The following is a 24,964-nucleotide window of genomic DNA, read 5'->3' as shown; positions in this document are numbered from 1 at the left end:
AAGAACAGGAAGCTTTGGTTCTGGTTGAAGACTATATATTGTAAAAAAAATATAGCCTTAAGTCATTCATATTTTTTGTATTTTATTTTTTTTAGTAGTAGGTTCAGTATTTATTGTGCATAAATGGAGAAATATTGAAAAACTCAACTTGGCCCATTGTCACTAGAAATGCCAATAAAACGTGACTCAAGGAGGATGTGACTGAATTTCACATTCCACAAGTATGAACATACCTCTAACATCCCCCGAATAATGTTTGCACGCCACATTGTGTCATCCTCAAGTGTAATGCGGTGCGAATAAAAACACACGACGCAGACAGTCCCCAATATTGAATGTTTAGAAAAATATGAATGTTTATTTGTCCCTACAAGCATTTATAACCATAATGTTCAACTTCAGTGATGTCAATGGAACACTGTACACATCCAAGTATGAACAGTGGTATACATTTTTTTATTTTATTTTGTTTTATTTTTTTTTTTAAATCTTCACACTGCCGTTCCTTTTCTCCCTACAAACAGATTTGTAAAGACACACACACACACACAGGATAGTAGTTTTTTTTTTTCCTGTCAGATACTCTGTTAAGTGGGTTTCTAATCTTAACTCACAAAACAGTGATAATTTGTCATTGTTCTTTGAAAGAATCTATTTCCAACAGACAGTCTAATACGAAGTCCATTCAGTTCAGATCTGTCCAGGATAATGTTTCTACTATAGCTTATTTACAATCATCTACTTGAAGCAAAAGAAACTAAAAAATATTTATATATCATTGTCATGGTTTGCTTGCAAAAAAAAAAAAATGCTAGCCATCACTAAAAACTCTGGAACAATATAATCCCCCCCCCCATTTTAATAATTGTGCTTTGCAACCCACATAACCACTTAATGTTTTTAGAAATGGAACATCTGTTAGAAGCACCAGAGAGTGCAACTAACACCCATTTCAGCTTCTCGCTTCGAGATAGCTTTATAGTTATGATGACAGAGTGCACAAATGTTTTTTGTTTTTTTGTTTTTCAATCCATTTATTTATATATTTATAAACTTTATTTATAACGGGTTCATCCAAGCTCTTCATCTGTGTTGCACATCAGAAATCAAGGAGAAATTTGGACCGCGGGTTTCTCTGCGCAAAGCCCTTTCAAATTTGCCAGAAAAGCTCATGGATAGATTGAGTCGATTGGCTGGACAAATGAAGGGTTGGGGGCGGGCAGTTGGGGGGGGGCGGGGTCAGCGAGACTTCAAAAGACCTGGAATGAGGCTGAGACCATGAATAAGCGAATGAAGCGAGAAGGGAACGATAGTTGTCCTATGAAAGTGACCATTTTTTCACGTCCCAAATTAAAATTATCTCAATGTCGTGTACAGTGTAGCTCATTTTACCGGTCTCTCACTTTAAGATAGTGGATGTTCTTGGTCCTGGGACATGGGTCAAAATAAAAGGAAATCACTACTGTCCTACTCTGAGTAGTGAGCACATCGGCCTACCAAGGCCAATGACACAATGCTGTTTTGGAGTTGTTTTTGTCTGTGCAGTTCAGGCACTCCTTGGTTGCCGTTTTTACACTGTCACCTCAGTCTTGCTTCCTGTGCGGTAGTGCTGTGGATGTTGTTGTTGTTGCTGGTGATGCTGCGGGGCGTAGTGGAGCTGCTCCACGGTGTGAGTCCGTCTGGCGGCAAACGCCTGCCGCTTGGATAGAGTCTGGTTCATTGCTAAAGTGTTGGAGTGTGGGGCTGCTACCACTCCGGGAGTTCCAGCGCTGACTCCGCCGCTGTTGTTCGAGGCACTGGGATGGGAGTGCATTTTGGTCATCTTGTAGCGATCCATAAGAGGCGTGGTGGGTATGAAGACGTCCGTGTGCGAGATGGCACGCGACATGGACTTGTCGCTTCCATAAAACCCGCCGGAAATACTACTGACCATGCCACGCTTTAGCGACATCATCAGCTTGTCCGGCGAGAGCAAAGGATCCTGGGATAGAAGGCGGTCTTGTGAGTACAGGCGATCTTGTGAGTAGAGTCGTTCTTGAGAGTAGTGGCGGTCTTTTGAGTAGAGGTGATCCTGTGAGAGAAGTCGGTCCTTGGAGTACATGCGGTCTTTGGTGTACAGACGGTCTTGGGAAGTATAGCGGTCCTGTGGAAGTAGGCGTTCCTGGGATCGAAGCCGTTCGGCAGATAGCAGCTGTTCGTCCGAGAGGATTCGGCCTCCGTAAGGGGACATACCATTAGACGACGTGTTGTAATCCTGCTGTGGGGCGCTCTGTGGGGACAGGACTCGATCCTGAGACATGGCTCTCTGGACGCGGCGGGGTCTCTGCCTTTGCTGGGACTGCTGTTGGGAGGACTGTGACTGGGAAGTTGCCTGCATGATGGAAGACTGTGGAACCTGACTTTGAAGCTGCTGTTGTTCCCGATGCTGGAGAACAGAATACGGGTGGGGCAGAATAGAAAAAAAGGAAATTGTTAAGTCTCCCTGCGATTGGCTGGCAGCCATTTCAGGGTATCCCCCGCCTACCGCCCAAAGACCGGCATGCGACCCTTGTGAGGACAAGCGGATCAGAAAATGGATGGATGGATGTTAGTCCTGTCTTCCTTTATTACTGTATGCCTTTATTACTGTATGCCGATTTTTCTCGGGTTGACTATCGTTCACTCCACATTCACCTACTGATTATGTCACCATAGGGTGTTACTGTATATATCGAAGAGGGACTGATTCTCCACAACGAGATAGGCCAGATGAGGTGGCTTGGGCATCTGATTCGGATGCCTCCTGAACACCTCCCTGGTGAGGTGTTCCAGGCATGTCCCACAGGGAGGACGACCCAGGACACGCTGGAGAGACTGTCACCCAGCTGGCCTGGGAACGCCTCTGGATCCCCCAGGGAGACCTGGAAGAATGGCTAGGGAGAGGAAAGTATGGGCTTCCCTGCTAAAGCCCCTGACCTGGTTTTTATTTACTTTGTGGGGTAACTCGACAGACGAAGTGTATCCGATTTGTAAGCTACGTGACAGCCCTACCAGCGCCAATGATATCAACAAAAATTGCAGAGAAGGAATGACAACCGACGGTTAAGCCAGAATGATTTTCAAGACTCAAATACAAGACTGTCTTTCAAAAGTAAATCGGCACCTGTTGACCCACCTGGTCTTGAGTGATTTTGAGAACGTGCAAGGGAAGAGTGCCTCGCGCCGCCAGGTCAGGCAGGTGTCGCTTACGAGAATAGTAGTCCTCAACTTCTTTATCTGCTGCAGGAAGGGATAAAAGGAAGGGAAATGAGGAAGGGATAAAAACGGATGCAAGAGCTTGAAGGGGAGCTACAGAGAGAATCTCTTCCTGTTGGATGGCAAGGGGAAGAATGCAGATCAAGAGCAATACATTTCTCATTCCGGAGAACACCTTTGCAAGATCATTGTGTTGAGAGGTGACTGAGGATTGCAGTCAGATTATATTACATGCCAGGGACGTATAATGTCCACATGTCCAGATTGAGAAGCCTATAGGAGGCTCTGACTGGAGGCGGATGGGGGGTGGGGAGATTTCTCAAAGGTCACACAAAAGGAGATTCAGACATTGTCACATCACATCGACACTTGGCATTCAGTACATGCTAAAGAGCATCGAGTAACGCCGCACAAATGACGTGTGTGTGTATTCTTGAATGCAATAATTTTCCCTTGTTGTGAATAGATGTTTTATATATATATATATATTATATATAATGTATTTTTTAAGACACTCATGGAGAAAGCACAGTAGCACCAACATGCCACGTGAAAGCATGCAAACAAATGCATATTTGATTAAAAAAATATATATTATTATTATTTTTTAGGGATCAACGAGTATCGGTATCAAGCCGAAACTGGCCTTATTTTAAGGTATCATATACTTATGGAGTGTACCAGCCGCTACTAAAGGCAGGAAAAAATAAATAAATCATAAATTAAAAAAATAATAAAGAAAAAAATTTCCTTAGTGATCGGCTCGATAATTGCTGCAGTCTGACACATCGGCGAATCGTCATCTTCGCCCAAAAGAGGTCTTTCTTCAAAATATTGCATTATATCGTTCAATGAAAATTTTAGGTCCCAAAGTAGCTACGGGTATCTGTACTCAGGATTATATTAAAAAAAATTAAAACAAATAAAATAGTGGAATCAAACATCCCTAATAACTGTTGATATCATTTTGACATCAATAGTTACACAAAATGCCATTGTTTGTTCTTCCTGAGCGCTTGACACAAATGTGAAATCATCTCATGTCGTAAGAGGTAGGGTGTCATTTAAAACCGGAGCAAACATGAGCCTTCTTGAGAATTCATACGCGACCTTTCAGTCTGAGCGATTCGCGCGAGACGCTGTTTATGCCACCTGTCAAGGCTACTCGCCGCCAAAATCCCCTTCAGCGGCAAGTCCCGCCTTCGATGCCTCATGACAAAATCTTCCTTTTCTGCGGTATAATGCACGCATTGCACACTCATCAACCGTATTACCATCGTTAAAAATAAGAACTTGTAATGTACAGGTACATTCCCCGGCAGAGCACAAATTCTTTTTCTTCCATTCGATCGCAATTTGCATTCATAAGCATTCTCATCTCATTTCCCCTTCAGGACCATCCATTGCAACGCCGACAGTATTCATGTCACAATAGGAGCAACTGTAGAAACTTTTGGCCCTTTGTGGTGAACTCTGATGATGGACCATCCCTTATGTTTTCAAATCATCAGCTTTTAACCCTTTCATTCACAAATAATGATAACCTGACAAGCTGTCCGCTGTAGTAACCGCTGTCCCTGAACGGATTAAACGCGCTTCTTCTCTTCATATTCTACATTTTGTTCGATTGTAGTTTTATGACCCATCAAACAAAAGTGTTTATCCTCCAAAACTGCAAAAGGCAGTGCATCTTTCCCCCGTTGTCACTTTGAAGTACTCGTGCTTGTCAGCTGAAGAAGCCTGAGCCGTACCGAGTGAGTCCTGATGGAAGGCATTGTCGATGGCTCCCTTCACTTTGACTCCGAGCTAGCAGTGAAGTGAGGCAGGAATGATGAAATTACACAAGCCTTAAGGAATATTTGTGTGTTCCACTTTAAGAATGTCATGAGATGAGACCGCATTGTGCTCCAGAAAGCCACCAAACGCACCATGAAATCAATACCGAGCCCGGGAAAGACGTACGACAGCGACAACGTACGATTCGAGTGCAGCATCGGCGGATTAAATTGACTGCACAGTGGAAACTCTAAAGTTGAATAGCCGTGAGGTTGTACGATTTGGAATTTGAAGTATCTTAACCCTTTCATGCACTTTGTAACCTGACAAAATGATAAGATGTCCACTGTAGTTCCTGCTGTCCTGAAAAGGGTTCATGTGTGATGTGAGCTTTTCTTGTCCTTGCAAATGTCCACTGCGTCAAACTAGATAGCATGCTGCAATGCAGTAGACGACATTGGAATTGCGTCCCAAAATAAACGTGAGGCAGAAAAAAAAAGTTATAAATTGCGCAAAAAAAAAATTTGCAACATAGAGGGAATGCAAATCCAGAACATGCAAAAGAGTCAGGGATGGTTGGGGCAAGGCGGGGGGCTTTATCGTAGATCTTTTTACACTTGCGATCAAAAGCATCTGTGGCATGCACGATTGTTTTGAAATCCAAATAAGGCAGACGTCAATTTGGGAGCCGGTTGCATTTGACTTCAGAGGTTCCACTGTATTCACAAATGGTAATTTCAATATTTTTTTTCTGATTATAGTTTTGGTCTAGTCATTTTGTACTGGCTAAAGGTCATTTTGTACTGGCAAAAGTTATCTCACTAGGGGACTGACAGGATAGCCTTGGAAAAAAATGTGCTCGAGGTCGCATGGATCAAAGCACCCAAAAATAATCATGCATCAGGGATCCTGCTCTTGCATCAGTGCTGTGAACTTGGACCTACTGAGTTTCTTCAGGGACGAGAAGCGGTTGAGGTCGGCTTTGACGGCCGCCTCGTAGGAGGGCGGCAGGTGGGACAGACTCTGGAAGGAGCGTGAAAAAGACAGGTCGTAGGGCTCCGTCTGCGAGGTCAGGATGCCACTTATCCGATTGTTGTCTAGAGACACGTACATACATATACAGACACATAGAAAGGAGGGAAAAAAAAGAAATGGGCAGTTCTGTCTTCTCCTTCCCATCTTCTCCCCGTTTAAAAAAAAAAAGCGTAAAAGCACAATGAGACCACAGACAACCCCCATGGAAGACCACCCGGTGAGACGGAAAAAGCAAAGATTGAACTTGGAGTTCTTAGTCCTACAAATATTTCCTGGAGGCAGATTTGCTGTAAACCAATCTTGCAGGATTCCGTGGCATTAAAATTTTCGACTCCGTGGTTAGATTTCTGCAGAAGTCGGTGAGCAGAGGAAGTGCCTATCACAGGGGTCCCCAAACTTTTTCCTGTGAGGGCCACATAACTTTTTCACTTCTCTGATGGGGGGCCGGTGTCAGTTTGTAACATCAACGATCATAGGGGAGCTTAAAAAAATTTATTGTTTCCAAGAAAGCTATACATAACCAAATAACCCTTTCCAGGTTCTTTACAGAAAAAAACGTCAGGAACCAAATAATAACACTATTAATGACATAAATAATAACTAAACAACTCTCTCTCTTTATAGCCCCTTGAAATCCACAAAAAAGAGTTCTGCCATCTACGAGAACGCCACCAATCTTGTCCACGTGTTCTACTAATTGACTAAAACACTGAAACGTTCGATCGTGTGTAAATAACTTTGTGACCTTGATTCCAACCCTATTTGCGTCATGGGTCATTTTGCCCCGAACACCACCTTTGTACTTTTGTTTTGTACTGCTTCCATGGAAATGTTAAAAACAATTCAAAATTTCTGCAGTTGGGGTCAATCTAGGAAAAGTAATAAAATTTCAAGTTAAAAAATTATCATTTAGGGGTGTTTTGGGGCGTTTTTAACACAGTGACGGGTCATTTTGACCGGAGGACAACAGGATGGTTCGAGGGCCGGGTCAAATGTGCCCGCGGGCCGTATTTGGCCCGCGGACCGTAGTTTGGGAACACATGGCCTATCAAATATTTGCATTTAGTTCGGCCCTGGATGCTGCAACTAATTATGGCAAAAAATAAATTGTCCTCAGTAATTTAATTTCTGCACAAATGCACTGGCTAACTGTTAAATATTCATTCAGCCAATTCTGGACCAAGTCTGAAAAGACGTTCAAAAACGTCTTTGGGAGTGAATGAGTTCACCAAGAATGATTTTTGCTTTTCAAGTTAATGACGAAGTGAAATTTAACCCAGAGCATGATATAAATACAATCCTCTGGATTGTTTCCTTTAGACCTCTCATCTTCGGCCAAGTAAGACCTCGCTACGTACTTCGAGGGACCGAACTGAACTACGGAGAATTGTCGAAATTGTCAACCTTGCTAATTCGTAGTCCCAGTCGATCGACTTAAAAAATGTATCTCAATCCAGATGCTGTTCTTGTGTGCAGCAACTTGAAAAAAATGAGCAATTGCACTGCGGGGTTTGTCGTTCGTGTGCGGCCAATTCGTAGAAATGAAGTCTTGTTTCATTTTCAAATCGTCTTGAAAGAGAGGGCAAAAGACGGCTTTTTAGAACAATTCTGTCCGTCTCGATGAGCGGCAATATTGTTGCTTTGATGGGACTGGAGTGACAGCATGGCTCAAACCTTGCGTGGCTATCTCAGCTTCACACCTGCCTTCTTCGTCGACTTATTCAAGAGAGCTGTTTTTTTTTTTTTGGCCTGGACTTCACCTAAAGCACTTAATTTAAGCGACTCTGCCTCGGTGGAACGACTGCAGGTTTAAAAATTCCAACTGGCTTTCGTGACAGCAAAGTTAGGAGGTTGGAAGGGTTTGGGGGGGGGGGTTCATACTGTATGAATATCGGGGACTCGGTGGGTCTTGGGCGCAGGACGCACTTGACAAGTGATAGGATTTGATGGGTGCAAGCAGTGTCCAACAGATTGGGAAAAGAAAAACGGAGACAGAGACAAGACCGCAAACAACAGATGTATGCCTGGAGAGTGACCCCTGCTTGTGACAGCGCAAGCGAGTTGTCATCAGGAACAGTGTCGGGCAGCTACGCCTGGTCTGGCTCAATGTGGTGCGAATGTGATGCCGCGAAGACGGCAAGGGGGAGGCTCCTTCTACTTTCACCTTTCCCTTTATCGCGCCTTCCCACAAATGCGCGCGTTTTGCGATCCTCCCCGCGTCTCCCATCCGCCGCAGACTTCTACGCTCCGTCAATTTTTATCTAGCCAACCATGCCAGCCACCCACTTTTGCTCCTTAATTCTTACTTGTCCATTTACAAGGCCCCCGCTCTCGTTTTCTCACTCGCTCGTGCTCTATCTGGTTCTCCCATGTGAGCCTGCAAGTCTGTGGAGCGGCGCAGAGCTGCAGTCATGGGCGCAGACCCTCCAACCCCCACCACCCACCCACCACCACCCCTCCCAGACCAAAGCCGCCAATGAACAGATAAAAATACCACTTTGGTAACGGCTGCGTGATGGAGGGGAGGAAGACAGCAAGACATTGGAGATAAGCAAAGCTTAAAAAAAAAGGATAAAAGGGGCGGCAAAATGATGACGGGGAGAGAAAAAAAATCGAGTGAAATGAGGAGGAAAGCTTGAGCACGGACAGCGGGGGGTTGGGGGGCAACAATGGGGGGTCTCGGGAGCCGGAAGGGCTGTGAAGGATGTGTGCGGACTGCATCAATAAGGGATGATTTGACTCAGGCTGCGCGATAGTGTTCTCGATTTCAAAAACGAATGTCACCGCAATAGACGCTCAAATAGAATGGCGTGACATTTAAAATGTCATATTCGTCTTTTGGTTAACAAATCGCCCTCAAAATTGATGGCGTGGCATGCATGTTTCGGAAGTGCGCGAAAAGGTGGGTTTGTATACATTTGAGCAAGTGCGAGATCTGATCCAGCTTGTAATTGAATCAACATCTAAAATTGTTCAAGTTATTTTTGCAATATCTAATTTCGGGCTACCGAGAGTTTTACTCGAGTCGCAGTGCCCTCCCGTGACTTCAATCACGGTCATGTGACCTGTTTTAGCGGATTTCTTTTTTCTAGTCTTTGCCTGGAGACAAGATAAAACGTTTTTGAGACTATCACAAGTCGTTCGGTCTTTGAGGTGACATGACAAAACCAACAACCAATGAGTGAGCGCTAAAAAAAACAAAATACAATTTTAAAAAATCACGAGAGCGGCAAGGTTGAAAAAGTGAGTGCGGGGCTGAGAAATTTGCAGTGTGTAGAAATAAAAAATTTTAAAATTTTATTTTCACAATTTGAATGAAATTCAATATAAATTAGCCTTTTTTTAGTCGCACAAAAAAAGCAATCCAAGTATTTAAAGATGACGACAAACTAATTTAAGATGCGTGCACAAACCGTGAACATAGGAGTTCATTAAAATTGCATCATGTTTTCATCAACAGGGCTAACGTGAATTAAAATGTCTTCATTTTTGTTCATTTGGCAGATTAAATCATTGCCATCTATTGTATGCTAATGCTTGATAACTTTTTTTGTTTTGATTTACCTCATCAATGAATGAAACGGTCCTTCTGTCCATTTTGAAAATCAAAAGTGGCCCTTGAGCACAACATGTTTTGCTCACTCCTGATGTATGCAAATCATACTAGCAGAGGACATCTTTTTTTTTAACACTGCTTATCCTGTTCAGGTTTGCAGGGAGCTGGAGTCCGTAGCAGCGACACTATTTGGACAGCCAGTTGAAGGGCACACCAAACAAACACATAAATGCTCACTAAATTCCAGTCTGGTTCAGCACTAATTTTTTTTTCTGTTGCTGTATTTCCAGTTTTACCACTGCCAAATTGAATGCCAAACTTAGAATTTGACTATAATTCCTCTCCCCTGACAAACTAAAGAAATTGGACACATCAGACATTCAAGACGCAAACCAACAGGACTATCTGATTCCACACAATGTCTTATCCCAGATTCGCTGGCGCGCAGGTAAAAGCTGCCAAAACTCACTGGCAGGTGTGTAAAAAGACTCGTTCAAAGACGAGAACAATGAATCCTGGAACAGATGGTGTGAACCCCACAAACATGAAGAGATGGAAACAAGTATGACCCAAAATCCGTAGATGAAACGAGGCTTGAAGCTAGCACTTTTTTTTAATGTGGCAGCATTTGGAATCTTTTGTGGATGATGACAACAAATATATTATGTTGCTCTGCCAAACCTCTGTTATTGTGCCTCTTTAAAGTATCCGAGAAGAATTCCGTTTCCCAAGTACCGTATTTTCAGCACTGTAAGACGCACCGAAAAGCATTCAACTTTCTCAAAAGCTGACAGTGCGTGTTATAATCCGATGCGCCTTCTATAGGATTCAATATTCAGATTTCTTGGATTTTATTTCAAATGTTGTGTAAAGTGCTTGTTTACAGCTGCAGCGGTTGCAAACGCTCTATATAAATAAAACTGTCTTGTATTGTATTCCCTTTAGCGTACCACCACCTAGTGGATGTATAACGCAATCGCAGCTACTATTGTAGCTTGTATTCTATGCACCTTAAAACGCGGTGCGCCCTTTTTATGAAAACAGTTTTAAAATAGGCCATTCATTGACGGTGTGGCTTATACTCCGAAGCGCCTTATAGTGCGGAAAATACATTAAATGTAACAATGCGGGACGGGACGGTTTTAGTTTTTTTTTTTTTTTTTTTTTTGCCCTTAGTTCTACATAATAGCACGTGTTTGTGGAATTTGCTAACAAAAGGAACAAACTGAAAACAGTTTTATCCGGAAGCTTTTTGGCTTGTTTACTATAGCCTAGTCATCTGGTTCCCTGGATCTGACACAAACACCAAACGGGACATTTTTGTTGTTGTGGAAGAACACAGGTGGGGTGTGTATGGCGACACAAATGTCATTCCAGTTTAACTTACCACGCCTCAATGATCGGTGGGCTACCAAAACCAAGTAGAAAAAAAAATAAGTTCAGTCACATGTTGACGATCACACAAACACAGGCTACTTCATATTCAGCACAAGCTTGCGATGAAAGCCCCCCTCAGAAAAAGGAATTTCATCACTTTTTATTTTTATTTATTTTTTTCCATCTTCTAGGCTTGTGATAAAGGAAGTGCGGATGATGTGAATTTCCTGTGCTATTTCCCGCATGTTTGTCACAGGCCACCGGGAGTTTTTTGGCAGTGGACTTTTATCTCGGGGGGGGGGGGGGGGGGGGACAATCCTGAGTGCTTAAATGTGAAGCCTGTCAAAGAGTCTTCTTTTCGGATTTTTGTACTTGTGTTGTTGGAATTGACTTTTCATGTTTTACATACATACACGTAAAATGAATTTTCCATTTGGTTACTAGGGTTGTGTCCACTGTTTGAAAATGTTCTTCAAATCTTGGCTTCCTCACGTGTCTTATCATACATGGTTGTATATGAAGATTTTTTTTTCTGGCTTGTTGAAGATTTCCCCCTGCTTTCCTCTGTCTCCAGTGTGTATGTAACCTTATGCAACATAGCCAATTAGCGACCATGGGATGGGGTGGGGTTGGGGGGGAGGGCAGTCATTAGGACAAACGCGTGAGTGACAGCTGTAATAGAAAACAATTTCCCTTGATGCACCGTCGCAGCGGTGCATGAAGTTACAGCGATCTACTTTTTGTTCTCCGATAACAGCAGGGGGAACGTCGAAGGTCTCATACAGCCCGTCAGCCAGGGGACGGGCTGACCTCGAGCCAATTATTTTTCTCTCCCCCCCCCCCCCCCCCTCTCGAGATGGTCAGTGCCTGCTTCCTGCTCATAACTGGGATGGGAAGCTTCAACAATTCCACCGTCGAGAAAACATTTCTTTCCAATCGCAGAATGATACACAGCGGAGTTTGAAAGGGAGGCAGTGTTTTGAACAGTTTTTCCGTACAACCATGTCATGCTCTGTAATCAGGTTAATGGACAGGCCCGTCCTTGATGTCAGACAGTTAGCTGTGAATTGACTTGAATGTTCCCATATCCCCCGCCCCCACCCCCTCTAGTTTGTCTTACCATTTTTAGGGGTGCGTATGGGGCTACCTAGAGCCACATGGTTATAGTTGTGTGGATGGCTACCTGCAATGACAAAAAGCAATGACAGATCTGTTCAGTGTTCATGGGGAAAAAAATGTTCTGTATCCTACCTAATACAGATGGTTAGAAGCACGGGGATGAAAATGAAAGAGATCATTCACGACAAAAGTGTCAATGTTGAAATGGAAGAGGATTCTCTTCTCGACTGCTTTAAAAGATGCAGGAGCAGTTTTTCTCAGTTGTTTGGGAGTGAGTGTGGAAGATCGCTTTCATTCAAAAAACATGAAGAAATCAAAGTCATGGACATAAAGGAAAGCAAGATGGGTGACTCTGTAAAAGACAAAATCCACAATTATCCTGCAAAAACAATGAAAACGTGTTTGCGGCTGCGGTGAACCCAGTCCAGACGAAGACAAGGTTTGGCTCTTCTTGACTTGCAAGACCATAGATGTAAAATATAACCGTAATAAATAAATAAATAAAATAAACAACGCAAACCAAAATCGATGCGTTTCAAGTCAAAACAAGATGGTGTCAAACTCACGGCCCGAGGCCCAGATCTGGCCCGCCACATCATTTTATGTGGCCCGCGAAAGCAAGTTAAAGATGTCAACTTTCATGATGCTCGCTAAAAGCTGTACCAAAATTTTCTATTTTCATTTGTAGCAAATAAAAGTGATACTGTCAGCATTTTTTTCTTCCCAGACCCCTCATGACAATAACTTAAACAATGGTGAATAAACCCTTATTCTTCTTTGTCATAAACTGTAACTCAAATCAGGCCTACTAGCAAAATCTTTTTTTTAACCCTTTCATGCACCCTGTAAAATCATAACATGATTAGCTGTCCACTGTAGTAACCGCTGTCACCGAAAGGGTTAACATGGTAAGCAAGACGAAAAGTAATTGCTTGACTAATTGTCTTGATTTCGAAAGTGCAAGATAATCAAAATAAAAAAATAATAATACAATAAAAATAGAAATAAAGACTTGGGGGGGGGGGGGGGGACAGAAAAAACTTGATGACATCCAGTATAGGGCTACTTCAGGCCTCTTGAGAAGGATCTCACCAGTTGTAAAATGTTTTTTTTTCTTGTCGCAAAGAAATTTAGAACATAACGTCATGCAAAAATAACCAAGGGCCAAATATGGTTCCTGGTTCAAGCAAGGTATAAGGGATGTTCCACATCTGCATATGCCATGTCTACGGTCATTTCCTCTCTCCCACCGGTGTTTCTCGGTGCACATGGCAACAGTATAATAAGCGCCGACACACTGCTGTGTTGCCGTGCGGGAACCGCGGTGGCTTTAATTTGCACTTGGGAGAGTAAACAACGGTTTCCCTATACATCATCCATCGTCCGACGAGGTAGAAGTGTTTGCAGTGGGCAGGGCAGAGCGCAGTCTCTGCTGGACACCGCAGTGTGGAGGCGCTTTGGAATGAAAGATGGGACCTTTTGCGAGCCCGTTGATCAAAGAAAGTTGATGAATGGCGGTTATTCTCAGCGGTGTGTAGGCTCGCGTGCGTTTTTGTCATTGGGGGTTTGTATTTCTGAGCGAGAGGAAGGACGCATAGATGGCGGACTCCGTCGTAAGAGTGTCGTGCTGGCGACACTTCATTTGCTGTCTGCTGCTGTGCCTGTTTAAAAATACATTAGAGCCAACTGCTGAAACATCCATTTACATCTGTCACACAAGTGATAGAGGACAAGGGAAGCCTGGCGCTCTCGTATTATGCGTTTCAATATTTGCTGCGTGTATGGAGATGGATGGCATGTGTATTCATAATGTTCTTTTTCCTCTTCTTTTTTCCACCCGTTTGGAAACTTCACATAGAAGAGATTATTAAAGTTAACCGACAGGAACCGTGGAAAAGGGAGACACAACGGTAATTTTTTTTTTAATGTTGTTTTTTGGAGACACATGAAATATAAATACATTACGCTCGTAATTATAAAAAAGTACCACCGTGGGTCACACCCATTGGGATAGTGTAATGTTTTTTTTTTTAACTATTGTAAATGGGTTTTGCTGTCCTGCAATATTGTCTACCTAAACAACCTTATGTACCGTATTTTCTGCACTATAAGGCACACCTAAAAGCATTCAATTTTCTTAATACAGTGGATCACAGTATTCTGCTGACTCGTTTGCAGCACTAATTCTGGGGCCTCTGCTGTTCTCGCTGTATCTGCTCCCATTGGGTTCCATCTTAAGGAAACGTGGTATTCCCTTCCACTGCTATGCAGATGACTGCCAGATCTATGTCCCACTGAGCAAGAAAGACGCCTTCTCATTAAGGCCACTCCTATCCCGTTTGGAAGAAATCAAAACCTGGATGGCACAACATTTCTTGAAATTTAACGAAAAGTAAAAAAAATATGGATTGGCGATCCAGAGAAGAACTTATCGGAGCAAAAATATGGCTCATTAACAGTCTGAACTGTAATGCTGTAATCTGGGGTCTAATTTGGATATAGTGTGCAGTACTCGGGATGAGTCCTTGCATCACCCCTAACCTCTAAAAGCCATGAGGTTGCTTAACATCTCGATACATCGTCGTGAGCGGACGTTTTAAAATAACCTTTCCGCTCGCTGTGTCAACGACCATGAAGGTTAACGAAATGGAGCTAAGCAAGAAGGTCTGGCGTCCCTCAGTGTCCATTACTTATTGCCATCATCATTAGCTCAAACTGCTGTGGTTTAATCATATAGCTGATTAATGGTGATTGACGTGCTTTCCAGATTGTAGGGTTAAACAGGGTCCCCATCTAAATTGCTAAATGGATGTTTTCTAGCACTTCGCCGAGGTCGCAGCTGTGTGTTTTCCGACTGCGTCAGTCAAATGCAGAGGCCGTATTAAATGTAAAACCTGTCGAGTAGGGTGCGGCGGCGTTCCGGTGTTCCACCGGGTAGCGTTGCCCAATGATTACTCATGCCATTTTCTTTTGCGTATAACTGCTTCCCTTGCAAACGAGTTTGCATAATAGCATCCAGATGGCACACGAGGGACTCAGTAATCTGACATTTTATGCGCCATTTTGTGGCACATTTCATCCGTATACAGCACTTGGGAGGCAAACGGGGGCCACCATGAGCCGACAAGTAAACACCTTGGGCCTTGCGCCGAGGTTAACTAAGCATTTGCAGAATTGATTGCAATGGCATGCTTGAAGATACTGCGGAAACCGGAACCACATTGATCTGGAAATTTGCATTCAAACAGACAGCTGGCCTTGATATCCAGACAGCTTCGTGTTGGGGTTTCTAAGGTGTGGGCGTACTGTAACGGTCTTTTGGAGACATTGCAAAGGAAGTCCTGAAGTAATAATAATGAAAAAAAAAGTACAGCATTTGCGTAATGGTAATAGTAGCTAGAGGCTAGACCCTTTCCACACAGCATACTCGATACAAGGAGAGTTGTGATTTCTTTTGTGTATGTGTAGAGAGGGAGAGAGAGAGAGATGCACTGTATTTTCTGCGTGATAAGGCACACATGAAAGTATTAGTTTTTTTCAAAAGCAGACAGTGCGTCCTATAGCCCGATGCGCCTTCTACCGTATTTTTCGGATTATACGTCGCACCAGCCAAAAAAATGCGGAATTATGAAGGAAAAAAAACGCACCGGAGCATAAATCGCACTTTTGGGGGAAATGTATTCGATAAAATCCAACAGCAAAAACATACATGTCACCTTGAAAGGCAATTTAAAATAAAAATAAACTAGAGAACAACAGGATGAATAAGTGTACGGTATACTAACGTTACATGCCTGGGAATGTCAGTAACGACGTAACATATTAAGAGTTATTCAGATAACTCTAGCATAAAGAACATGCTCACAAGTTGACCAAACTATCAGTTTCACTCCAAATCACTGAATCCAATGAAATCTTCATCCTCTGTGTCACTTTTAAAAAACTCCCCCAACTCGGGAGGTAGATGATGCGCCGCTTCCTTTTCTACGTCGCTTACGTCAGACTCATCGTCGCTTTATCAACACAGGACGAGAGCGCCGCCTTGGGTTTTAACGTGAAAATAACATGTGAAATGACATACCGGTTAAGTCGCTTCCGAGTATAAATCGCATCCCTGACCAAACTATGAACAAAACTGCGACTTACAGGCTGGAAAATACGGTATATGGATCAATATTCTGATTTCGTCGACGTAGGATTTTAAATGTTCTGTAAAGTGGTTTGTCACAGCTGCAGCGGTTGTGAAGGCTCTAGATCGATAAAGCTGTATTGTATTGTATTTCCTTTAGCCTAGCTCCATCTAGTGGCTGCATCACACAACCGCAGCCAGTGTCGCAGCTTTTATGTGCCTTTATAATGCGTTGCGCCCTATGTATGAAAATAGTTTTCGTATAGGCCATTGATTGAAGGTGTGCTTTATACGCCAAAGCGCGTTATATTACGGAAAATACAGTGTGTACATATATATATATATATATATATATATATAGTACATATATATATATATATACACAGTACATATATATATATAAATATATATATATATATATCTCTCTCCCCATTTGTCTTCCCCCAGTGTCTACTTGTATCCAAGTTTCAGTCCCTTCTTGTAAGGCCCACCCCCTTCCTCGGTTCACTGTATGCTCCATCCTCTTCATCTCTGTTCCAACAAATCACTCCCTGGCCTCTCCTTAAGTTGAGTTACTTTTCCCTCTTTGTATTCAGTACTTTTTATCTTATTGGATTTGTGACCTTTTGTCAAGCTTCTTCATCTTCCCTGACTGACAGTTTTATTTTCTATTCAGTTTCGCCTGTCAGGTGTATTTTTTTTTGTTTTGTTGTTTTTTTTTTGCAGTTGAAGTTGTTTCAAGATATATTTGAAATGCAATAGTTTGCGCAAAGTAGAAAGGTTTTCTGTCAAAGGTGGGGTCCGTCATCGTGATGGAACGCGGCTTCTTGCACTTGCACTCCGAGACAGCTTGTCTTTGGATGCGTTTGTGTACGCGGTAGACAATGTAGCGAGTTGAAAAGGTGGTTTTAAAGATGGAGTTTCATGCACACCTAGTTTTAAATGCCACGATGCATTGTTGACGTTGATAAAATTCAGAAATTACCAGACTCGGCTCATAGCTGAATAGTTTTTCTTTTTGTTTTTTTTAAACGCAGTGGACACATTGATTAGTGGTAAAGCTTTAGCTTACTGGGGGCCTTTCCTGTAAATCTGCATACAGTATGCATTGTGCATTGTCGTTATTATTTACACCGCAAGCTGTCATTTAAATATTTAGTATTGTCGCGGTCTAAGTCTTGTGCGCCAGATTTGAATATGGATGAAGTTCTTACGCTTCTTTTCAAATGTAGGCCATGTACAATTGTCAAAACGATGAGGATGACGAGAGACGCTATGAAAAGTCCAAAGGCTTACTGTCTCCGTAAAAAACGGCAATGGAGAAATGGGAGCTAGGGTAGGTAAGAAAAATAAAGAAAATGTCCTGAAAGAAATACAATACCAGAACACACACCTCTCCTTGGGCTAAACTGTTAAAAGAAAACTGTGAAGCACAGTATTAGTGTTTGTTGCAAGCGGAATATGGCGGATCGCTCGGATATAACGAAATAAAAAGGCAACTGTGGGCCAGCGACCAAAGTGCAGCCTTTCAATCCTTCATTCCTCAGCACTCATCACAGATCTCAGAGTCAACTCTCGACCGCGCTCCTTTCCCAACATGGCTCTCCAGAACCCACGGAACCCCCCCCCCTGCCATCCCATTAGCTCTGCCAAGTGGAGCTGTTGGATTTCCGAACAGCCCAGAGAAGGTCGAGCTTTTATTGAGCTTTTCCCTTGTGCACGTCTGTGTGACTCTGCATGTCCGCGCTCGCGCGTGTTTAAAGTGTGTTCAGTGTGAATGTGGTTGTCTGTATCCCACTGCTTCTGTTGACAGCCCAGTGACACTTGCGCGCCCATGGCCTCCTCTCGCAGTAAAGGAAAGGGAAACCACCAAGGGCTTGACATTTAACAACTGACAAAGACTGTTCACATTTTACCGCAGAATGCTAACTACCATAATAACCTCAGTTTGAGGGAAGTGGGGGAGGGGATTGGGGGGACAAAGCTTTAGGCCCCTGGGCAGTAGCAGCTTGAGCCTCCTGATTGATATCCCGAGCAGCGCCCATTGATCATCTGTGGATATAAAAGTATTTCCAGATGGTTCTGCTTCTCGGTTTATCGAAATTTCATATCTACTAATGAGAGAGGGGGGGGGAAAAAGCAATGAACAGACATTCCAAATGAGCCCAACAGCTATTCGACTCGGATATCATTCCGCATTCGTAAGTGCATTCTGCAATGAGCTCCGGATTGCAGTGCCCTCACAGCCTTCCCGAGTGCAATGTAATCCCACTTCGGCCTCTTTCTTTGCCCATTTCCAATAAGTAATGCCCTTTACCTCATAACTCACAATCACCCCCAAGACACTGCAGGCCAAGTGGTTACTTGACTTCGCCATGCCTCTCCATCTCGAGAAACGCACGGCGATAGTCTCAGCAGGTGATGGGATAGGGCAAGTGGTTGAAGTGGACCTCATAGCAGTTCATTTTGAAACGTGATTCGCGGTGAACCCACGCGGTCTAGTGTGACCCTGTGTATTACAAGGCAATAAGAGATCCATTTTTATTGAAGCTGAGCTCGCCGATGTTCCTACAGTGCCAACACATTTTCGCTCTCTTCCGACACCTCAAAGCCAAAGCGGCACACTTTTTGTACAGGTAATAATCAAACAGTGTGACACTGTGATATTGCCATCGAAGAATTCATGTTTCTGTGTAGACCTGTGTGTGTGTGTGTGTGTGTGTGTGTATTTCTGCACTCTAAGGCACTGCGGAATGTAAGGCGCACCTTCAATGAGTGGCCTGTATAAAGACAGTTTTCATATATAGTATAGGGCACACTGCATTCTAAGCAGTGGCTGCGGTTGCGCAATTCTTCCACTAGATGGTGCCACACTGATGGGAATACAATACAATAGAATACTGTTCAGCCTTATTTCAATAGAGCCTTCACAACTGCTGCAGCTGTAACAAAGCCATTAGAACTAGTCGCAAACAGAGACATGAAACATGTTAATACAAATGGCATAATAAAATAATAAATTAAAGATGAAAGTTAACGTTAACAAAGCTCACATCCACCAGGGACTAAATATGTAAGTCTTGCTTGTCTCCTTCTTCCTTCGTTGAGTCAGTCGTTAACTACGCTTTTGGTATTTTCTTAATTTCATTTTGTCTGCGCAGAGCTCACAAAGGCGTTGTTTGTTTGTGTGTGTTGGTGAATGCGCATGTCAATTAGTGTCGGGCGGAACCCCTTTTAGATTGCAATTGGTTCCTGCTAATAATCACCACTAGATGGCATCGGAACACTAAGAGGAAAACAACTCAATGGGAAATATAAAGACTAATTTCGTACAAAAGGCGCATCGGATTATAGGGCGCACTGTCAGCTTTTGAGAAAATTGAACGCTTTTAGGTGTGCCTTATAGTGCGGAAAATGCGGTATAAGTGTATATAGCAGACTGTATATTGAGAAGCAAGTGATTTCTCCCAGCAGTTGATTGACATACCAACAGACTCCATTTGCAGACTGTTGAGAAGCAGACTTCCTTTGAGTGGAGGCGAGGAAGAGCTAGAGGAGGGTCCGCATATCGTGAGCAAGGATAAGCACAGATTTATCTGATGTCTTCTTCAAATAAAAGAAGTAACATCATCAAAACTGCCTTTATCCATGCCTTCATAGAACCAGACCTCCTCTCCACCGAGACGTACAGTTGAGCCCGCGCGCCGTCGCGCTTCGGACGTTCGTTTCAAGTTGACGACACAGAAAATACTCCAGTTTAAGCAGATCAAAAAACATACAGTTCACATGTTTGAGTACAGAGGCGTGAAAGGGGACCATTTGGGTTTGAATGCACAAAAGGATGAAAGAAAAAATAAAAGTACAATGTAGGTCAGCTGCAACAAACATCAAGAGGAACAATCCATTATTAGCATTTCATATCTTTGTGTTTTGCTGGGATTCTGCTTAATTAGGACCAAATAGCTCGGGCACAAAGGCGACATGAATCGCAAAGAATTGCAGTGGTATTCATCACATTATTTATATTTTTTTCCAAGACTAGGCTGCATCGGTAGGTTACCGATTGAACCTGATTGGAGTGTAGCAGTACATAATGAATGCGTATTTCAGACCAACATTGTTTGGATGCACAATCGCGCGCAAAGTAATGGCTGGAAATACAATTTCCTCAATATGTATTTCATCCAAATATTTATGGACTGCGATTTTTGGAATCATCAATCACAAAATGGCTGAGGAAACGTCAAGGTAGACTTGAAAAATAAAATGGGTTGAATTTACTCAATTTTATTCAGTCAAATGGTTGCACAGACTAAAATCACCTGCATCAAGATATTTTTTTAAAGTAGAGTATACATCTACTTTAAAAAATACTAATAATCCATATGATTCTAATGTGGGCAGCCACTTGACTAAATAAAATTGAACAAATTCAACACCGTTTTTTTCTCGTACACAACAAATTGATCAATTGCTAGTTTTGAAATCAGTCAACTGTAACTGTTGTTAAGGAGCGTAAACGGGGTAACGAAATTATTGCAGAATATCTACGTTATTTATTCCACATGACAGTTTGACATTGAGGTCCAGATTTTAGCAAGGATCATGCAAGTCGACATGCCAGATTTGCTTCTGCGGGCCACGTGAAATGAACTGTCGGGCCGGATCTGGGCCCCGGGCCTTGTGTTTGACACCTGTGATGTATGTGTTGATGCTTTTAAAAATGATGTCAAGTTACTTGAAATTGTACTGTTACCGAAAGGTTTTACGATAGCAATTTCACTCTGAAATGTAATTCCTCTGAGATGTTTAGGTTTTGAAATCTGAACAGCGGCCCAGAATGAATCGAATTTGAGCTCAAAGCTTCCATGTTGTCATGAAGAAGCTTGAAGTAGATGCATTTGAAATGCGGCTAGCTTTTTTTCGACCAGTTATAACTGGACTGAATTTCCTCAATCCTTGGTTGCATCGTGACGATAAATACACATATCGCAATTGGCGTTAAGATGCAAGAAAGATAAATAGGTTCTGTCTTAAACTATGTTGGTGTGAATGGACTGTTGAAGGGTTTCGAATTGTAGTTTATGTACGGCTACACCCCGAGAACAAGAGCACAGGGACAAAGCTACACACGTGTTCATCTTCGGGACAAGGACAACAGAACTCGGAAGACACACGTTAGTGGCAATGCACTGGAATTTACACAGTAGGTATAAGATGCCTCGAAGCACTTTCAAAATATTCAATCCCAAATTCAAGTGATGGATTTTTATCAGAAATACTTTTAGACTCGAGTCAAGAAAAATGTAAACAGGAAGTGATTAGAGGCAACTTTGACCGTTTAACGAAGAACAGCCATGCCTACCATGGTGACTCTGGGAGCGGACGGGCCAATGTTTTTCTCCTAGAAAACACAACCAAGCGGTTATCTATTAGACGATTCGGTTTTGGATGAGATAAAAAACATGACAATGACAATCACAACAAAATATTGACCGGCGAGTATTTAAGTTGAGGAGTCAGGGTTGAAGAATAAAACCTCAAAATTTCAAAACTGTAAAAAAAAAAATAATTGTTGACATTGGACAAGAAAAATACAACAACACTAAACTTAAAAAAAAATCTTGCCTTTCAAAGTTTTACGAAATTTTGCAGAAGTATTTCTGCCTTGCTGTAAACCTAGTTAGACATAAAGTACATGTCAGAATATGTCCAAATCATAATTTGATGTTGCTGTAACATTTTTGTTTTGACGCCACTTGACATCGTGATGCGCAGGATCAGCCATCTTTATCAACGAAACGAAAATCTCACGCACATTTGCTTGCTAGCTCGTTTCGCCCCCAATGCGTCGAACCGAACGGAACAGAAAGTTAAAAGGAGGAACAGTGCCACACGTCTGTGCTTACTGACACAACAATACAGTACAGTCAAACCTCGGTTTTCGAACGTCTCTCTTCCCGAAAAAATCGGTTTTCGACCCAAAATTTCGAGTTTTTTATGCCTCGGATGACGACCGAATTTCGGTTTTCGAACAAAGTCAGCGCACTTGAATGCGTCACTTGACTCCACTCGCCTATACACGAGGAAGTGACACTTCGTTGTGGGACGTTCCATTGTGAACAGACGCGTTCAATAAAGATTTTTTTTTAAGAGCATGGTTTCAGTTTTCGAACAGCCTTCTGGCACGGATTATGGTCGAAAACCGAAGTATGACTGTACTTTGATCCATCCTTCACGATCAGCCATCACGTTTTTCATCACACCTTCCTCCCGTCGCACACGGAGATGGGGGAGGAGGGGTATACCGGGGTCCGGACACTCCGCACGCCGGTGTTGACCTCAAACCCACGGACCAAATAAACGGTGCGTTGAGAAATGGAAAGCGGAGCCGCAAATAGGCTGATTAGCATGAATTTCAGATTTTCCACATGAGTGGACTGATAAGAGTGGGAGGTTTATGGAAACATTCAAACGGCACGTGTCAGCATTTCAATGCAAAAAGGACACAATGGATCGGGACATGGCAAGACTGCACTGGAGCGCGACGACGCAGTTTCTCTCCCTCCAATTTAGAAATATGCCTCTACTCGATAACATCTCATTTCAGTTACAACCACATAGGAATCATAACAAGAGAGTAAGACGTGTCCATGAAGAGAAAATAAATAACACTGTCCGTCAATCTATAGTTTGATATGAATAGCATGTTGAACTAAAAAATCATCATCGATAATTCTTTATCATCTCTTCCGACAACTCTCTTTTTCAGTTCCTCTTGTCCGTCCGTGTTTAGTGTGTCACCAAACGGCACAGAGACGACTTGTCACCGTCTTACAAGGCCGACGAGCTGATCTGTGATGTTAACTCATTCACGACCAGCCAATTCTAGCCCTAGTCTGAAAAGACGTTTAAACACGTCTTTGGGAGTGAATTAGTTAATTAGACTGCATGCCTTGGTTCAGTGTGTGCCTATGGTCTTTTTTTTTTTGTGTGTGTATTTAATGTAATTTTTTTTGGCTCGGCCGGTTTCATGAGTTATTTTCTTTTTTAATTTGAATGTCTTGTTTTTATTTGGTAATTTTCATACTTTTTTTTAATCAATATTCCAACAGGTTTTAGTACTGTGCGTGTTTCCCGCACTGTTAATTGATTGCTAGTTGACACACTTTGATGATCTGCTACATGTGCTCTGAAATACGCTTACATAATACACCCCCTTAAGTTGTACAGTTTGAATTTCAAATAGGTCTCACCATGGGTCACATTATAGGAGTTTATTCTGATATATTCATTTTTATTTATGATTTTTGCTTTCACCCTGATTTGCTTTCTTCTTTGTCATGACTAAAGGCAAAAATACTGTCGCTTAAAAATCCAACCAAATATGGCTTCCTGGAATCAATTGCCTTCAAACAACAACCGAGTGCCTCTGCACTTGACTGACAGCTCCCGACGTCATCCGAATGCATTTCTTAAAAAAGATACAGCAGTTTACTCTCTCACAACAATTCCAAAAAAAAACATAATACAGGGATGGTTGCTGTTACATTAACCCTTTCATGCACCCTGTAACATGATACGCTGTCCACTGTAGTAACCGCTGTCCCTCAAAGGATGAGGACATATTTTACGTGGAAAATGGATAATCAAAACATTTGCTCCATATCAGTGTGGCGATATCAAGTCCAAGTACGTTTTGGTTTTTTTTTTTTTTCATTTTAATTTAGCTTAATGATTTTAATGTGGCAATGAGTTGTTATAATTGCGCACTGATTAGTGTCTGCAAGTAATTACAGACTGTAGTTCCAATACCGGAATAAATCTGCTGCTGGATCACAGCCAAGTATCAATCAATGCCTTTAAAATGATCACATGAATGAAAGGAATAATGTAAGACAAGGGTGACAAGGATAAAGTATTGATAGTTGCAACGTGTCCCCTTTCCCGCCCCCAGAAGAGACACTTCCTTTCCCTGCATTCTTTTCTTGCCGTGTTCAATGCTTTAGGCTTTTTGAAAGCGAACAAAAGGGGCGAGGAATTCCTGCAGGATGGGATATAATGCACAAAGTCAAATACGGCAAGTTGAACCAGAATATGTGGCTTGCTGATCCATCTTGTGGCTTTTACACGCTATTTTATCATATCTGAGTATTCAACAGCGATATGGTTTTTGACTCAATTTTTTTCCCCTTTCGGCTCGACTGTCAATCGGCCCCTCAACGTTTCTGCTGCTTCAATTATTTTCTTTCTTCGTTATCCATAAATTGAATTTGTGCCATGTCAAGGAGTATCAGCGCCACTCTCAGACGCACCATTTAAAGGGTAAGAAAGCAGCTATTCCCATCGGCGACGAAACAAATCTGTGTTCACGTCCAAAGTGGCGCACAGCTCCCTTTTGAACTTTTTCAACACAGCTTAGTCTACCCCAAATGTTAACGTTTGATTTCCTATTTTTATTGTATTTTTTTGAAAAAAAAAAAAACATTCTGAGTGCTCCCAACCAGGAACCTGCTTCTGCCGTTCAGATCTTTTGCAACCGACGCCACCCTTTTATTTACAGTACACCTAGAAGAAACATTTCCTCTTATCTCAGTATGACGCTGTGTATTTTGCGATGCGTGTGTTGTTTCAGCAAATAGTTTCTTCTCACTGAGGCGTGCTTGCAGGAAGATTTTGCATTTTACTCTTGCACCGCCAGAAAAAACAATCCTCTCATTTCTACACGGCCCGCCACG

At 42.5% G+C, this 24,964-nt stretch overlaps 1 protein-coding gene across 10 annotated transcripts in view; it reads right to left on the bottom strand.

The window, feature by feature from the left end:
* Window positions 1-331: 331 nt before the first annotated feature.
* LOC127604758 (protein shisa-6-like) overlaps window positions 332-24,964 on the bottom strand; it is a 63,358-nt gene continuing 38,725 nt past the window's right edge. The window contains exons 5-10 of one of the 10 annotated variants that reach the window (XM_052072016.1): window positions 21,592-21,630; window positions 12,099-12,161; window positions 10,989-11,009; window positions 5,955-6,107; window positions 3,143-3,255; window positions 332-2,425 (exon numbers count right to left, since the gene is read on the bottom strand). In XM_052072016.1, the coding sequence (XP_051927976.1) occupies window positions 1,571-2,425; window positions 3,143-3,255; window positions 5,955-6,107; window positions 10,989-11,009; window positions 12,099-12,161; window positions 21,592-21,630 (1,244 nt within the window). In that variant the 3' untranslated portion in view covers window positions 332-1,570. Of the gene's footprint in view, window positions 2,426-3,142; window positions 3,259-5,954; window positions 6,108-10,988; window positions 11,010-12,098; window positions 12,162-21,591; window positions 21,631-24,964 lie in introns of all 10 variants that reach the window. The other 9 variants (XM_052072015.1, XM_052072017.1, XM_052072019.1 and 6 more) reach the window with 9 other exon arrangements.

This window comes from Hippocampus zosterae, chromosome 7 (assembly GCF_025434085.1).
Source record: "Hippocampus zosterae strain Florida chromosome 7, ASM2543408v3, whole genome shotgun sequence".
In the NCBI taxonomy this organism is placed as follows: Eukaryota; Metazoa; Chordata; class Actinopteri; order Syngnathiformes; family Syngnathidae; genus Hippocampus; species Hippocampus zosterae.
This window is presented reverse-complemented; position numbering and strand designations above follow the sequence as displayed.